The sequence below is a fragment of the Lepidochelys kempii genome, chromosome 13 (assembly GCF_965140265.1).
Source record: "Lepidochelys kempii isolate rLepKem1 chromosome 13, rLepKem1.hap2, whole genome shotgun sequence".
In the NCBI taxonomy this organism is placed as follows: Eukaryota; Metazoa; Chordata; order Testudines; family Cheloniidae; genus Lepidochelys; species Lepidochelys kempii.
Genome location: NC_133268.1, coordinates 12,270,212 through 12,288,207, shown reverse-complemented (window position 1 = coordinate 12,288,207; position 17,996 = coordinate 12,270,212). Strand labels below are relative to the sequence as shown.

Genomic DNA, 17,996 nt, shown 5'->3' with positions numbered 1-17,996 from the left:
CATTTGTGCAAAGCCAGCCACAATGTCATGCACGTTACCCAGAGTCCCGGTTCTTCTGAGCAGGATGCAATTAATGGCCCTGCAAACTTGCATCAACACGATTCCAACAGTCAACTTCCCCACTCCAAACTGGTTAGTGACTGATCGGTAGCTGTCTGGAGCTGCCAGCTTCCAGATTGCAATAGCTGCCTGCTTCTCCATCATCAGGGCAGCTCTCAATCCCGTGTCCTTGCGCCAGAGGGTGGGGGCGAGCTCCTCAGACAGTCCCATGAAAGTGGCTTTTCTGATCTGAAAGTTCTGCAGCCATTGCTCGTCATGACGACGTGATCCCACCACTCAATGCTTGTTTCCCAAGCCCAAAAGCGGCGTTCCACGGTGGTGAGCATGTCCATGAATGCCACAAGCAAACTCGTGTCATATGCGTTACTCGAGTCGATATTGTCGGAGCCCTCACTATCACTTTGGATCATAAGGAATAACTCATTTGCCAAACGTGACGTGCTGGCGAGACTCATCAGCATACTCCTCAGCAGTTCAGGCTCCATTCCCGCAAACCAAAAGGGAAGACAGAACGCTCAGGACAAAAAGTGGTGAAAGATGGCATCAAATGTGGACAGAAGCAAAGGGAATGCTGGGATGCGAACCGATGCATCATGGGGTATTGGGACAGGACCCAGAATGTCCCACACTCCCCACCCCCTTCCCACAAGCCACAGCGCCAGAATGGGAAGAGGTGCTCTCTGGGATAGCTGCCCCATAATGCACCGCTCCCAATGCCACTGCAAGTGCCGCAAATGTGGCCACGCCAGTGCGCTTGCAGCTGTCAGTGTGGACAGATTGCAGTGCTTTCCCTACTGCGCTCTACGAAGGCAGGTTTAACTCACAGCACTCTACATCTGCAAGTGTAGCCATGCCCTTAATTTTGTTGGTGCTAAAATGCTGACAGGAATAAAAAATAGTAGTGACAAAAAATAAGTTAAGTAATTATATATGACTGAATGCAGAGAGAGTGACTCTAGCAGATGCTTTTCTAAAAGATATGGTCTAGGAATTTTTGGGTGGAAGTTCTATGGTCCGTGTTATACAGGAGGTCAGCTTAAAGCATCACAGTGGTCCCTTCTAGCCTTGGAATCCATGAATTTATGAATAAGAACGTGCTGTTGCTACAGTTACTTTTCATAGAACTGCAATTTAAGGTATAGTACATCAAATTAGTACCTGACAAAGAAAAAAGTCTGTAGACTACATCACTTGTTCTTTTATTTAAAAGAGAACCACTTTTTCTTTCTACCTACTGTACTGTACCTTAGTTCTGCTGCATTGTGGCACTCTGTCATTTGCATCACTTCAAGTGTCTAGCTACAAAAATAGCCTAGACCAGAAAATTAATGCACTGGTGTTTTGTTTAATCAGTAGTTGTAATAAATTCTTACGATCATTAAAATTCCACTTTTCTCTAGCTGGTAACTGATGTAGCACTGTCCTACATTGCTTGATATAAACATCGCAAACGCAGTTGGTCCTGTTCCACCATCCCAACATAGTGTATTACATGTCCATTCTTCTTCAGAAGGTGTTAATTATTTAAGTACATTTTCATTAAGTATGTTTCCATCTTTGTAATCTTTAAAGGTTTGTTTAGCCTTTTGGGAAGAGAATTTAAGTGATCAGATGCACCTTTTTAGCTGGTGCCTCCCTCTTGTCTTTGGGCGTCCCCCTGAGAAGCTGGTATAATTAAATGCATGATAACAGTTCTCCTTCTTGATGGGGGAAAAACAGCAGAGAGTTGCCCACACCCCTCTGCTACATGGGCCTCGCTAACACGCGCAACACCATAGGCCGGTGAGCGTGCGATGTGCCTGGTCACATGACCCCGTTCCCGCCCCACCATCCCATGTCCGGCAGCCCTCTCGTGCCCCCCTCGGCCCAGCTCAGAGTCAGCCCCGCCTCTTTTCCCGAACAGGCGCGGGCGCCCTCTGTGAGCTCAGCTCCGGCTAGCGCATGCGCGGTGGGAAGCGGCCTGTTCCGGCTCGGCCGTGCGTGAGCCGGTGGTGCCGCGCCGCTGCCTCCCGCCCGAAGCGCGCTCCTCGCCTCACGCTCCCTCAGGAGCTCGCCCGGCTCTTGGGTAAGTGCGGAGTGGCCCTCGCCGGGGCAGGCCTAGTCGGGTGTCTCAGCCCAGCACCTCCCCTGCCCCCCTCAGCGCCTCCCTGCCTGGCACCCCTTTCCTCCACATCCGCCGCTGGCCCGCTCTCCTCTGGAGAGCTCCCGATGGGCACCGGGCGGCCGCTCCCTGTTTCCCTGCTGCCCCCAGCAACCGGCCCCAGCTCTCTCCTGCCCCATCCCCCAGCAACCGGCCCCGGCTCTCTCCTGCCCCATCCCCCAGCAACCGGCCCCGGCTCTCTCCTGCCCCATCCCCCAGCAACCGGCCCCGGCTCTCTCCTGCCCCATCCCCCAGCAACCGGCCCCGGCTCTCTCCTGCCCCATCCCCCAGCAACCGGCCCCGGCTCTCTCTTGTCAGCCAACAACTGCTCCTTCCTCCCTGCCCTAGTGCCCCTATTTCCCCTCCTAATGCTCCCTGCCTCAATGTAAACTGCTCCTCAGACATGTAAATTGATTGAAACAATTGATCTTACACCCTCCCCCATCTGCTGACCTGTCAATGTTTATTATACAGGCCTCAGCAAATGGTCCTACCTGATTAGAAAGTATCCTCCTCCCTCTCCCTGTTTACGCTTCCCCAATGTAACAGCTTTTATTTATGAAGTTTCTTCTCTGTTTCCAAAGGGTGTTTGGAGTGTTGCATGAGCAAAAATACTGTTATTAACATAAATAATAAGAAAGACAAAGGTAGCAATGTTTTTCAAAGCTCTCTGGGCTTGTGCAGAGACATAACCAATGAGATTAAGATGATCTGTGCGTAGTTATTGCTCATTGGAGGAATTGTTGACCCTCCAAAATCAGATTTTTCTGGGGAAAATGAGGGTGAGGCTGAGGCCAAGGCCAACACTTGAGCTGAATAAGCATTGCAGAATCTTGCACACACACACACAAAAGTTAAATCTCTGATAGGGATAGGAAGAAACTTATTTTGTGGGCAGGTTATTTTATAATTATCCACTATGTTGTTTATTTCCCCCACACCTTTCTCTAGAGAGCATCTGGTACTGGCTGTTAGAGAAAGGATACTGAACTAGATGGACCACTCTGATTTGGTACAACACTTCCTATGTCCCCAAGTAAAGGTCTGTTGCTTTTAATGGGCATTCTTGTCATTTGCAGGGCCAAGATGAGTTTGTTTGGATCAACCTCAGGGTTTGGAGCTGGTGGTACCAGCATGTTTGGAAATACAGCAACAGATAATCACAACCCCATGAAGGTACTTGTATTAACCTACTTGTAAACAGTGGGTATCAGGCAATCTCCTTTCCATGAATTAGGAGTGAACATGATCATGTATTTATTTATTTTCTCTCTTTCCCCAAACTCATTCTTCCTAAGTATTGAGAAGTTTCAGGGTTTGTTATCAAATGCAGTATGAATATCCTTTTTTAATATGCCCTTTTAATACTTTTTTCATGTACTATCTATTTTGCAAAACTCAGTGCTTTGTTAATTTGCACTATGACTAGAAGACACATTGTTAAGTTCTATGACGTATAAATATTTGGGGTTTTGTTTTGTTTTTTTGGCTTTTTTACAGGATATTGAAGTTACATCTCCACCTGATGACAGCATTGGTTGTTTAGCTTTCAGTCCCCTAGCATTGCCGGGTAACTTCCTTATTGCAGGATCCTGGGCAAATGATGTAAGTATTAAATGAGCGTTGTCTGTAGAAAGGACAGTTTAAATCTCTTTAGCCTGATACATACTTACCTACTCTTGTTACAAGTTATACTTAAGATTGCTGGAGTTTAAAGATTGGAGGAAAAGAGCTTTTTTCCCCCATTTTCCTTTATTTAATTGACAGAAGTTTGCCTAAAACAAGTTTTGTTGTTTCATCTGAAAAGTCAGTTTTTCCCTTATTTTCTTTGTTTCATTGTATAGCTCTAGGGCACAGAAAATAACTTTTAAAAAACAGAAATATGGTTTTGTAAACATGAAAATCAGCAAAGGGCAGGCGTAGTACCCGAAATTACTTTTAATAAATTTTTTGAAGTTGACAGCATTTCAAGCTGACAGTGTCATTTAAACTTCAGCTCAAGGGAATGACTTTTACTTCTTGATTCTGTGCTCTATAACGGCTAGTCCAATTTGTATATCTGTAGAGAGGACTAGTCTCTGTAGCATATGTATTTGTTACATTTGTCTGCTACTTTCACTAAACAGAAGAAAATAATCCCCTCCTCTCCATATCTGTTCCTCAGGCAGTTGTTGTATGCTATGCAGATACAGGTTATGATTCAGAGTATTGTTGTAAGAGGTTGGAATTTCAGCAGATGCAGATTTTCCCAAACTGTGGTATGTGGACAGCCAGCAGTCCACAGTGAATTAGTCTCGGTGCTGGCTCCCGCCTGAATAGTTCCCTAATTTTCATTTTCAAAGTGAAAAGTTGGTGTAGTTTATGTATGGATGCTATTTGATTTCCAGTAGGAGGTGAGGTGGTCTGTGCAATTGTGAATGGGAGGGAACGTGGTCCACAAGTCAATCTCAATGTTAAGATGTTCATGCTGTTAAAAGATTGGGGTCTCCTGAACTAGACAAAGTTCAGTCCAATATCAAAGATCTTGCAGTTCCCAGTTTAATTTAGATTAAACAACAAGTATTGAGCGAAGGGAGTTAATGGTTTTTCTGAACGTTTTCAGTAATTAAAAAAAACCATGAATCTCTATAGCATTTGAATTCTTAATAGGTGCTCCTATTTATCGTTCCTTTCTCATAATACAAAAGTAATGGGCTATTCAGTGAAATTGTAAATGTAAAAGAAATTGATAGAAAACATTCCTTTACATAGTGCTTAATCTGGGAAACTCATTGCCACAAGACATCGTTTAAGCCAAAAGCTTGGTACAATTTGAAAAAGGATTATCCACAGTTAAATGTACACTGGTAAATATAGGAAATGCTCCGTGTTGCTGACATCAAAGGCAAAATCCGAAAGGGTTATGATTGGCAATTGTATGATTGTAACTGTTGCCTTTCCTCTTCCCTTCTTCCCCTCCATCTAAATTCGGTGTGTTAAGTAAGGGTAAGTTCTTCAGGACAGAGGCATTGCCTTGTTTCTGAGAGACATCTAGCACATTCCTGGGTACGTAAACAATAGTACTATATTACTAAATTGATATGTGCATCTTTTCTCATAGGTTCGGTGTTGGGAAGTTCAAGATAATGGACAGACAATTCCGAAAGCTCAGCAGATGCACACAGGGCCTGTGCTAGATGTGTGTTGGAGTGATGTATGTTCCTTTGTTTCAAAAAGTATTTTCAAAGAAATTGATAACTTTATCCAGAAAACAAATATCTTTACTTCTAGTTTCAAAACACACACAGACTTAAAATGTAGATAATCCTAAAATTGTAGCATAGATTTTTGTCGTCTAAATTCATGGTTCGTTTGTTTTAATAAATTAGACTACTACTTGGGTGTACAGATGCAATGGTAGGAGGTTGTTTTAAGCTGTTAATAGCTAGTACAGTTTTCAATAATTTGTGGTAGTACAAAAGGCCTTCCATAAGTCTTATGTACTGGAGTGAATTTCACCCTAGAATATTACTACTTTAAGCATAATGACAGGTTTCAGAGTAGCAGCCGTGTTAGTCTGTATCCGCAAAAAGAAAAGGAGGACTGGTGGCACCTTAGAGACTAACAAATTTATTTGAGCATAAGCTTTCATGAGCTACAGCTCACTTCATCGGATGCATTCATGTAGCTCACGAAAGCTTATGCTCAAATAAATTTGTTAGTCTCTAAAGTGCCACAAGTCCTCCTTTTCTTTTTACTATTTTAAGCATAATTGCGGAATGTTTTGTTTCATTCCCGTTCATAGTTTGAATTTTGTGCTCTTTCAGTTTTGATCAACACTTTTTTGTTCTTTGTTTTTTCTCTCACAGTTTGGTCTATGAATGAAATTATTTTTAGGGTTTTGTTTAAATTAATATGTGAGACTTCCTTACATGAGTAGACTATTATGACAGTTTGAAACTGCATGGTTATGATTTGACCAATTAAAACACTTGTCAAAAGTTAGTAAATACTAGTATCAGTATATTCTTCTGTGCAATATTTTGTAAGTATTGGAAAAAGGAAAACAGTGGAATATTGGCATGTTGTTCGCTATCCTCTTTTAAAAAAAATAAAATGCCATTCCTTTGAGATCTAAGATGCTTCTCAGTTTTTTGGGGCATCTTATCTTGTGTGTCCACTCTTTGATTAGAAAAAGCATTGCATATTTATAAGACTAGAAAACAATTAGGAGAAAGGTATGAAGTAGAATTTTGGACTGCTGTTAAGCAGTAGAACAGGACAATATCAGTCTATTCAACTGGATAGCAATCTCAACGTGTTTGTCAATTCAGATAAATGTAGTGACAAACAGTACATAACGGTTGAGAGAGTGATTCAGATAATGAACATTAGGCAAAATGCTGTTTTGTATGTTTGTTTTTTGGACAATTGGCCTGATTCTCCATTATCTTTACTCCTGAGGGCATTCTGCGCCAAATAATTCAAAATTATGCGCACAATATTGTAAAATTCTGCAATATTCTCCAAGTTTAATTTGTCAATAAATAAATGCAGAGTCTCCAGCATGGCAGTGGGGAGCACAGGCCACTGGCTGCACGAAGGTGAGAGATCACCCTGCAGCCTCCCCACCCCCTACCTTTGGGACACGGACTCAGTGGTGACGCTGCACCTGACTCTGACACAGCACAAGGCCTGGGCCTGCTCCAGAAACACTCTGGAGCCAGGTGCACCAGGTGTGGGGCAGGCAGGTTTAACCAGGCAGGATCCAAATGTGGAGGGGCTCAGCGTGGGGGGGATCCAGATGTGGGGTAAGAGGATTCTGTGTGAGACAATCTGGGTGCAGGCAGCTTGGGGGTCTAGTGTGTGTGTGTGTGGGGGAATCTGGATGCACAGAGGCTCGTTGGGCGGGGTGGGGCAGGTGCAGGGGCAATGGGACTCTGCAGGGGTTTCCAGGTAAAAGTGGTTGGGGCTTAGCGGAGAGGTCTGGGTGTGGGAGTCTCAGCAGTGGGGTCTGGGGGAGTAGGGCATGGTGGGGTGGGGGTCTGGATGCAGCTAGTTTGGGATCAATGGTATGGGGGTCTCGATGGGGGGGCGCAGGTGGTGCAGAGGGGTGGGGCTCACCAGAGTGGGGGTTTGAGTGCAAGGAGTTCAGTGGGGGTGGTCTGGGTGCATGGTTGGGGCTCCGGAGGTGGGGGGCCTTGGTGCAGGGGTTCCAGATGCAGGGCTTGAGGTTCAGTGGGGTGGGGTTCAGTTATGGAGGGCTAGGGGGGTTCTCAGTGTACAGGGTGAAACTTGGTAGGGGTGTCTGGGTATGAGAGGTCCAGATACATGGAGATTGGGCAGATGGGGGAGCAGCTCCCTTTACGGTGACCCCTCCCCCGACTGCTGAGGAGCAATGGGGGCAGGAAGTGGGGAGGATGCTGAGCTTCCTGCAGCTGGGGGAAGTTTCTGGGGGTGGGTCTGACATGGCCCCAGCCACTCCATGCAGGGAAAGAAGTCTCATCCTCTCTTGCCTCCAGCCCAGCCAGGACTATCAGCTGATCCCGACTTGGAGTAGGAGCCACTCGCTGGGGTGTCCCCAACCTGCGATGGTTTACCTCTCTGCCAGCTGCTCCAGGTGCCTGAAATGATGTACCTGTGCAGCTAGGGAGTGCTGCGTGACTGCTCTTGCAGCTTCCTTTTGCTTCCCTGTCAGAAAGTCATTTTTATGCGGGGGACATGAATTCTATACACGCGCAGTGAGTGGCACAGAATTCCCCCAGGAGTAGGTCACCTTGCACCGAATATAGTCGCTTACTCCTATGCAAATACTCTCAGAATAGTATTATTATACATACCCATTTTATTAAATGACTACACAAGTACTAGGCAGTGAAGAATCAGGCCCAGCAATTCTTTAATGGGTATTGGATATTACAAACATAAAATTACATGTACTGTGGTGCAGTTAATATTTAATCTTTTAAAATTATGAAACTGAATTATTTTTCTCTCATTTTAGGATGGGAGTAAAGTATTTACTGCCTCTTGTGATAAAACCGCCAAAATGTGGGATCTCAACAGTAACCAGGCCATACAAATTGCACAGGTAAGTAACTCCCAAGTTCTTTCCCTCAAGAGAGATGCTAAAGCATCACTTCTTTTAAATAAATCTTTTAAAAAAAAGGAATCTTTACTATCAATTTAAAATAACACTCAACATTTTCCAATTAGATGAGGAAGATGCCTGTCAAATTGCTAGCTAAATTTTAAGGTGGCCGTAACTGATGATTACTGGGACCTAGTTAAATCAAATCTTAGGCAAAAGTCCTGTGTGCCCCCAAGGGATTTCCCATCCCTTACGGCCTCCCTGTAGCACCCAGCTGCAGACTGATTCCTCCTTTGATTACCCATTGTTGCTTCTCCACCTCATTTTGGCTCCACTTTGCTTTCTTTGTTTCAGTTACCCAGTCCTCTGTGCTGCTTTCTTGCTCTGTTTCACTGATAGTTTGTTCTGCTCTCCAGTCTTTTTTACATAGATTTTGGATGAGCTCTAAGATTGTAGGAAAACAGAGCTTATATGTAATTGTTGAGTTCTCTTTCATGAGGGTATTGACTTCATAAGTGCACTGTTAATAGAATCTGATATCTACATTCAACTTTAGTGCATATTTTTACTCTAATATGAAACACTTATTTCTGTTAATGTAAAGTCTCTATGATATGTGAAATTAAATAAGTGAAAATGTTCACTCTTTTCTTATAGTTTAGTTGTGGTGAAGCATACAAATTTTGGTTGTAGTGGTGATTTAATAAACATTTATATCCTGCCTTTGTACCATTCTTTTGCTGTACACAACCAAAAAGTGATACAGGCTGTTATTTTAAAAGAACGTATGTGCATTGTTCTTGGTTGTTTTCCTTTAGCATGAAGCCCCCGTTAAGACTGTCCATTGGATTAAAGCACCAAACTATAGCTGTGTGATGACAGGAAGTTGGGATAAAACTTTGAAGGTATGAAAATTGTACCTGATAAATGGATTTTATACTATGCTAATATACGTAAAACTGGAAGCGTTTACTATAAATTTTGCTGAAATATACTAATTTAAAAAATCAAGAGGTCACTTTTATTGGTGATAATTTCTAGCCCTAAGAAAATGTGTTTTATCCCCCTCTGGCCAGTTGTAAACAACTTAAAATGAAAATGTGGCCAGGCTCATTGTGCTAAAGTAATCAGTTCCAATATTTCTAACTGCTTATATGGTAATTTGATGGCAAAAGAAATTCTTCAAGTCTTTTAAATCCATTGATTTTCTTTTTTTCCTTAGTTCTGGGATACACGATCACCAACTCCTATGATGACATTACAGCTGCCTGAAAGATGCTACTGTGCTGATGTGGTAAGCCAATCAATAAACTCCTGTTTCATAAAAATGAAATTTGTGGGAACTAGTTTGCTCAGAGGATTAATGGCTTCAAAGCCCATGATATCTAGGTCATATGAAACCAGCCCAGGTTACTATTAAATAAAAGTTACTCTTTGACAGCTGTTTGATCTCAGTCTAGTTCCAGGTGGATCGACATTCCCTTCCTATGAAGCACTAGTAGTGGCCTTCTTGGCATTAAGAGGAGAGAGGCCAAAAATAGAATTGACACTGAAACTGAACTGCCCTTGCTTCCTTGCCCATATCAGAATTTATGCTTCATGTTGGAAGAAGCCTGTGCTACTATTGCCCTTGCTGTACCTATTCTGCAGATAAAATTTTCAGTCTATGGGTCACCTTCTACCAGAACTAACAGTCTTGCTCCTTTGAGTTGACTTTTTGAGGGGTTTGGGTGAAATAAGTAACTTGAAGGAGATAAAATTCTCTGTTGTGAAATTAACGTAGCCTAGTCTCTTCCAACCAGTCCCTCTCGTCCTTGTTCAGGTGCATCCCATGGCAGTTGTCGCAACTGCGGAAAGGGGTTTGATAGTATACCAGTTGGAGAATCAGCCTTCTGAATTTAGAAGAATAGAATCTCCACTGAAACACCAGGTAAATCATTAATTATATTTATTACAAGTTTATTAATGCAGCATATAAAATGGTGGTTTAAATTCTTAAAAATAATAAAAAATTAAAACTACATTCTCTCCATTCCGTATAGTTTGTGCCCCTGAATACACTTAGACTTTCAATGTGGTGTATATTCTGCAACTCTGTTGTACATATCTCCTTCCAAGTGGATGACTTCAACTGAAAAAGGTTTCTTGAAAACACATGGCATTAAGAAATGTATTAAGATTTATTTCAAATGAAGTAATTTGACTGGCTTTCTTTATAGGAATAAGGAACAGTGAAAGACTATGCATTACAATATTTTAATGAAATATATCTGAATATTTACAACTAAAATCAGGAACTATTTTAGTTAAATACTAAAAACTTTACAGTTCAGCTTAATGGGACAGATCCTGCAAACCCATTGCAAGCACATTTTGGCACCTGTGGAGAGGAAGACTTGCAGGATCAGGCTCACAGTTCAATTTCATTATTGTTTTTAATTTTGGTCCAAAATGTCAGTCTCCCTTCTTCCTGTTTGTTCTTAACAAGACTAATACAGTGCTGTATTGTATAACAGGTAGTTCTTCCAGAGAAGCAGGATTGATGGTATCTTGCTAGAATATAGTAATTTTTCCTCACTATATTAATGTATAGTTTGGGACATGGAATTTTGAGAAATCTTTCAAATTCAGTCATGTCACCTAATATGCAAAAGATTTTTGTATGTGTAATTCCTTGGTGAAGGAGGAAAGCTGTTGTGTTCGTTTTGAGGGAATGTCTGCTACTGATCCCCAAGTGAATTCAGAAATGTAGATATTCAGGTCCAAATTTTCAGAGGGGCTTTGACCCATTTTCTAATATTGTATGTGCTTTTCTCCGTGTGGTGTTAGTACATGCAGTGAGTTGTGCCCCCATAGAGAGGCAATGTTTAGAAAATCTGGCCTTAAGCTTCTGTCTAAAATGCTCTGTATCTTTCTCAAATTTAGCATCGCTGTGTTGCTATTTTTAAAGACAAAGTGAACAAACCTACTGGATTTGCCCTTGGAAGTATAGAAGGAAGGGTAGCGATTCACTATATCAACCCACCAAATCCGTAAGTGTGATTTTTAAAACACTCTGCATTATATTGTTAATTTTGAAATTAAGAAAATGTGAAGGAATATCTTTCTTTTCAGAGCTAAAGATAACTTCACTTTTAAATGTCATCGCTCCAATGGAACAAATACATCTGCACCTCAGGATATCTATGCTGTAAGTATTCAGCACATCATTGCATCATATTTGTAGTGCAGTTAGAAGCTACATACACATAATAAACAATTTTGTATGAAATCTACCATTAATGCTCTTTTCTTTGACCTTTTCTTGTACCTAAAGTGTTCTTTTGCTTATGCTTAGAGGAAAAATTATATGCAAATATTAAAATAGGAGTAGGCAAAGTATTCTGCCCTTTGTTATAAACAACCAAAAAACCCACAACTTGGCTGACTTTCTATTAAGACTTATTAGGACAATGCATTCAATATATTTTTCTGTACCCAAGTTTTTGTTTATGGGAAAACATAGTACTCATTAAGCCTCTGCTTAAGAATCTGTTCAACACCAAGGGAATTACTGTGTTCTCTAATGGGAATTTGTATTTAAAGTATACCTGGTCAGGAGGAACAAATGATTTTTGGCCAAAAAATGCATTGTCAAGACTAAAATGCAACCAGTCTTAATTTAAATTAGGTAAATCTGCACATAATATATTTACACTCACTGACTACAGTATATGCAGTGTAAAACTCCATCTTGTCTATTGTTGGTTGTTTTATGTGATGGTTTGTATAACTGCAGGTAAATGGGATAGCATTTCATCCTGCCCATGGCACCCTTGCAACTGTAGGATCTGATGGTAGATTCAGCTTTTGGGATAAAGATGCACGAACAAAGCTAAAAACATCAGAACAGCTTGACCAGCCGATATCTGCTTGTTGTTTTAACCATAATGGGAATATTTTTGCATATGCTTCCAGTTATGACTGGTCCAAGGTAAGAAGGATTAACATTTAAAATTCGTATCAGTGGTTGTGAACTAAGAAGACAATATTTCAGTAGTCCTTTTCATCTGAGAGTCTCAAAGTTCTTTACAGGTATTAATAAAGTCTTCTAAATACACTCGGGAGATTGGGAATAGGTTGATATGGGATCACTTTAGCCACCTTTCAGATGAAACTTAGCACAGAATCAGTACATAGTTGTTTAAGCCAAGAAACAAAGAATATCTTACCCAACTGAATATAGGCTGAACATAGTTACCTGATTTAGGAATTTGTTCCAAATGTGAATGCTAATGGGAAGAATACCGTGGGATCATACCATAAGTAAAATTGATACTGCATCTCTTCCAAAGAGCACACCTAGAGCACTGCTAAAAAACATGCTGGGACATGGTTACTTTTATTAAACAAGTGGGTGAGTGTTATGGATTTAATTTCCAATACCACTTTCTACAGCTCCTTTGTGATGGTTTAAGGTCGGTCTTCCCAGTATGCACTCGGAGCGAAGATATTGAGACCTGATAGAATCACAGAATGAGACAATACAATTAGTAGTTTGAAAAAAGGAAGGTTGAAATCTAACCAATACTAATAGTTGTTTACAGTAGCATTATTCTTTCTATTATACCTTGTGTTGTACTTTAAATTTGATGAAGTATCTTTCATTTCCTATTGTAAACTGTTGGAGATTTGCTGTTCATTCTTGAACAGTGGCATGTCACATCTCAGGAGTTCATTTGTAGATAAAGTGATATCTGTATGTAGTTAAATTTACTAATGTGCTTTATGGTCCTGCTGGATGAGAAACACTATAATTTTACTTTTATTGTTACAGTCAAAGACATAAGCCTTTTACTTGCATGAATGGGACACGTTGGCTTATATGAAAAAAGAAAAGGAGGACTTGTGGCACCTTAGAGACTAACCAATTTATTAGAGCATAAGCTTTCGTGAGCTACAGCCTGAGCTGTAGCTCACGAAAGCTTATGCTCTAATAAATTGGTTAGTCTCTAAGGTGCCACAAGTCCTCCTTTTCTTTTTGCGAATACAGACTAACACGGCTGTTACTCTGAAACCTGGCTTATATGAACTAACTGATCTTTCAGATCTGTAGATTATGAACTGATATTTAGTAGTGAAACTTGAGTTGGTAGGCAGTAAGTCTCCTTTCTAGATTCCATTTTTCTTTCAAGGAATGAAAGTCCATAACTTAACTATTACAACCCAATGCATAATTTTAATGTCAGTGTCTGAATAAAGAAAACCAAGGAAATCCAGATGCCAGAAAAGAGAGCCAGATTTTCAAAGAGACCTAAGATCTTACGTGCCTTTTAAGACCTGAATTATTCATGATGTTATTGCAATGGGTGTGTGCACTTGGCATTTGTATATGCAAATAAGTATTGACAGTTACTCATTTTCACATGCGGAATACTAGATTTATATTCACAATTGATAACTAAAAGTAATTGTATAATTGTGTGTGGACCCTGCACTTCACTGTTTGAAAATTTGGCCCTCTTTTGTTTGGCTCAAAAGACAGAATGTACAGTAAGGCTGTAGTATCTTTATAATGTCCCCTCTTCATTCTTATCCCTGTCTAGAACAATCTTTTTACTTCTCTTAACTCCCAAACTACTTGAATTTTGCATGTAAAGCAAAAGTTTAAGGAATGTTCCTTCACTCTAAGCTTAAAGACCTGTTTTGAAAGTTGCCTTGCTTAGTGAATTGTTTCTAATTATAGTGCACACCCACCAATATTTCCCCTGGGTTGCATAGTAAATCTGATCTTTAAAAGTCCATATTTTTAAATTGTAAAGTCTCACTAAATCGAATTGACGGAATGTTCAGCTTCTTGTATTTCAAGATTAAGTTGATACTTTGAATAAGATAAATATAGCTAACTTTTTTTCTCTTTTTTAGGGCCACGAATTTTATAATCCACAAAAGAAAAACTACATTTTTCTGCGTAATGCAGCAGAAGAGTTAAAGCCCAGGAATAAGAAGTAATGTGTATAATTCTGACTGGTGTTACAGCATTACCTTTCTGCCACTGGACTCCCTTGAGGTTGTCAATTTTGGATCGCTAACATTTAGCAGGAAAGCCTATAAATAATACCAAAGTGTATTCTGACTTGCTGGAGAACATCATTTGAATTATGTATTCTGATGTGTACAGGAGCGTCTGATATTTGCAGGATGACTTACCATACATCTGTTCCTCTGCAGTAATTGCTGTAAAATCTCTAAATTCAAGACTGGTATTACTCTACTGTTTAGAAATGCAAGTATGTCTATGCGAATATTTTACCATTACTACAATAAAATATGTACATTTACAATAGTTCTGGAAAACTTGTGCAGATACTGTTTCTTTTAACTATTTGGGGAATTATGAATAACTTGTCTCAAAGGGGGCTGGTCATTCTGATTTTAATATAGAAGCGTTAGCGACTGTATAGCAGAAAGAAAGGCATTGCAAATTTGGTTTTCCTCAGGGTTTGGATTAATTTGGTATTTATGTATGTGACCAATAATCGTGACGAAGATCCAACATAGAACAGAGAGGCCTTGTGCAAACTCTTCTTTTCTCTTTCCGTGTACTCCAACAGTGTACTTCAGTCCTAACTTGCAGTGCCCTTCCTTATCCCAGTCCTAAGCAGAGACTGCCAGTTGCGTCAGGTGGTATAGTTCAGTAACATGGACAGACAGCTAATGGTTAAGATGTGACCACCAAACTGATTTTTCACTTGTGGCCTAAACTGTTTGATCACCCAGATGTTTGTCTCCAGAGTTGAAAGGCTGTTCTTTTAACTCAGTGTGCCACCAATTTCCCCATAACATTTTTGTCAGGCTGAAATAAGGCTGATCACTTTAATACTGGATAGTTTATAGTGCAGGTGGGTTTCATCCCTGACTAAACAGTGCTGTGAAGTTAAGCAAAAATGATGTGGGTTTTTTCTGACTCAAATCTGCTACTGTTTATTTTTGTTAACTAAATGTTGTACACATGCCAAAGTTTTTTTTTTCTTTTTGAAGCTGACTGCTTATTCCTTTTGAGTATTATTTTTGGGGAAAAAATGGGGCCCCCATGTATACAAAGACGTGTCTTATTGTAAAGATCTCTGTAAAAATATACATTGTAACACTTGTGATTACTGATTCATAGCTACATTTAAAATAAAATTTTTACTAAATGCTTTTGAGTATTCAGTAGTTCTAAATCTCCTTTAATAATATGAATAGAATGCAATGAAAGGCCAAGAAGCCACTTTTGGAAATGTAGCACAAACATGCTTGCCTGATGCAATTTCAGGTTTCTCTTCTAAAACTAAAGCAACAGCTAAATGCAGTTGCACAAAAAATGTCTTGAGTTGGAAATCTACCTCATTTGCCACTTGCCATTTCATTATAAATCATTCCTGTGGTTTTTGTCTCAATGCTACTCCTCTTAGTTCATTAAATATAAAGGCCTTTTGTTTAATGGAATTAATCAAGTTCCTTGGTATCTCAACAGCCAACCACCTGGCAGCATGTTTTTGGTACAAATGAATCATGCTATCATCAAAATCTCTTGCTCAATGGTGCTCCTCTGTTTGCAGTGTTGATTTAACAGCTGTTAGCTGCATTTTTGAGGAATAATCATGCAATATGCCACTATTTCTCAGAGGTGCTCTTTATTATGTTTAATTATCCAAGATAGGTTTCTACCCTGTACTGCTATGTTTGTCTGGTTTTAGTTTTCAAGTGCACAGAATGGAGTAGTTTCCCATTCTTTTTGTAATAGAGATGAGAATTTCCAACTGTTTTAGCCGTGACTGGTTGTTTGCTTAAGCAGTTATTATTTTGTTGAATGTCATTTTTTAAGTTTGCATATGTTTTCTGAAAGAAAAATAGTATTGTAATCATTCGTGCTAAGCATATTTCTAGTTTCTACAGATGAATTAATGCTATGAATGCCAACAAGTACTGAGCAGGCTAAAGGTCAACTTAATCCAATGTTGAGAAAAAAGTTACATTAACTGTGTTGTGGAGGACTTTTGTCCCCCAAATGCATTCAGAAACTAACAACAACTCTTCAATGTTTTAGGAAAAAAAAAAATTAGCTATCAAATTGAAAGAACTAATAGGAGTCTTATTCAGTGTAAGCCTATATGCAGTTTTCACACATCAGCATCGATGTGGAGTGGTCAGCACATATAAATTCATTCCCCTCATTGCTTATGGCTCTTCTAGTCGGCTGACCTTGGACAAATGTGGCAGTGTCCACTGTCAAGTTTTCTAGGTGCTCCCGTGGTGGCTGTTTTTTTTTGTGGGACGCAAGGACGAGAGTGCTGCTTTGATGGGCATGGTGAGATGACAGGTATCAAGGATTCTTCTCTTTGTATCTACAAGTTGTTGTTCTCCTAGATTGACAAGAACAAGCACCTTTGTCTTGGGTAAGCATGGTGCCTAGCAGGACTGTTGCAGACCCAAATGATGAAACTTGCAATATCAAGCATGTTAAATAGGTGGCCAATGGTTCTTTTCTTTATCTTGCACCTGAGGAGTACATTCTTGCAAGGTGATTCACATTATCAACACCACTTTTAGTGTCATTGTAGTGGAGAATTAGATGGGGTTTCTTTTTGTCTCCTCCAACAGCCTTGTCTTGATACATTATTACTGACTTGCCCTTCTTTGGAGCATCAGAAACCAGGGTGAGTAGCCCAGCAAACCCGAACACTGATGACAACGTTTCTCTGTTGCTATGTGGATACATCTCATTGTGTATATCTATCTTGTTTCATCGGATTGTTCCAGCATAGGTCAAATTTTTGTTAAGTAGATCTTCAGTAAGCTGAATACTTGTGAAGAAGGTATCCCACACTACATTTCATCCGATCTTGTACCAGGACTGAACACATGATCCTAATTGGCTGAAGACTAACTTGATGAACAATCAACGGAAACATGGTCTTCCTTCTCAGAGCAACTGTCAACATAATCTCGCACAAAGGCACTATCACCTAATATGTTGTCATCTCATGACAACTTGCATTCAGAGTTGCAAATCATTTTTATATGGTCAGAATATTGTGCTTTTCATTTGCCATCTTGAATTGCGCAACACACACAAGTCCCCTCAAGAATCTCCTGAGTCTGCAGTATTTGGAGGGCCACGATACCTAGATAAAAACTCCCCGCAAGAATGTTAGGCAAAGAGAGCCAGCATCATTCTGCTTTGTCTTGGGGATACCCAACAAGCCTGAATTTGAAAGGACAAACCTCCCTGGAGTGCCTTCTGCTTTAGGGTAACTATATGCAGTACCACTGTTAGCAAATGTTAATTATTATGCTGCAAGATACTCACTTGAAGCAAACATGTACATAAAACTACTAAAAAGACAGGATAACAGTGCAAGACGTTTGGAGTACATTTGTACCCCACATTTTTAATATAGAAAAAATGTTTTTGTTTTTGTTTTTTTGCTCAGTTGTGTACATGTGCGTAGGTGACAATGTCCTAAAACAGCATAGTTGGAGGGACACTTTATGAGTTATCGCAACATGTGCTTCTGGGATGCAACATTACTCCACGAATGTGGATGAAGGTTAAGTGTAATAATTGATGACAAAATATTTTATTCTGACCTGTGTGTGCAACTTCCGCTGGTACCATTGTGCAGGGGAAAAGGGAGAAGCTGAATGTACTGTCTTTTGTTAAGAGTTTAAAAATCTGATTCCTTGTTCAAATAGCCACAT

General features: G+C 40.2%; 1 protein-coding gene across 2 annotated transcripts; it reads left to right on the top strand.

The window, feature by feature from the left end:
• The first annotated feature begins 2,000 nt into the window (after positions 1-2,000).
• RAE1 (ribonucleic acid export 1) lies at positions 2,001-15,452 on the top strand. Of its 2 annotated transcripts, none has more exons than XM_073309292.1 (12): positions 2,001-2,125; positions 3,280-3,376; positions 3,701-3,805; positions 5,301-5,393; positions 8,184-8,270; positions 9,089-9,175; positions 9,493-9,564; positions 10,093-10,200; positions 11,196-11,302; positions 11,385-11,460; positions 12,049-12,243; positions 14,175-15,452. In XM_073309292.1, the coding sequence occupies exons 2-12, from the start codon at positions 3,287-3,289 to the stop codon at positions 14,259-14,261; spliced, it is 1,107 nt and encodes a 368-aa protein (XP_073165393.1). In that variant the 5' UTR covers positions 2,001-2,125; positions 3,280-3,286; the 3' UTR covers positions 14,262-15,452. The 2 variants fall into 2 exon arrangements, with proteins under 2 accessions (XP_073165393.1, XP_073165394.1); XM_073309293.1 differs by lacking the exon at positions 3,280-3,376 and adding an exon at positions 3,152-3,242.
• The last annotated feature ends 2,544 nt before the right edge of the window (positions 15,453-17,996 follow it).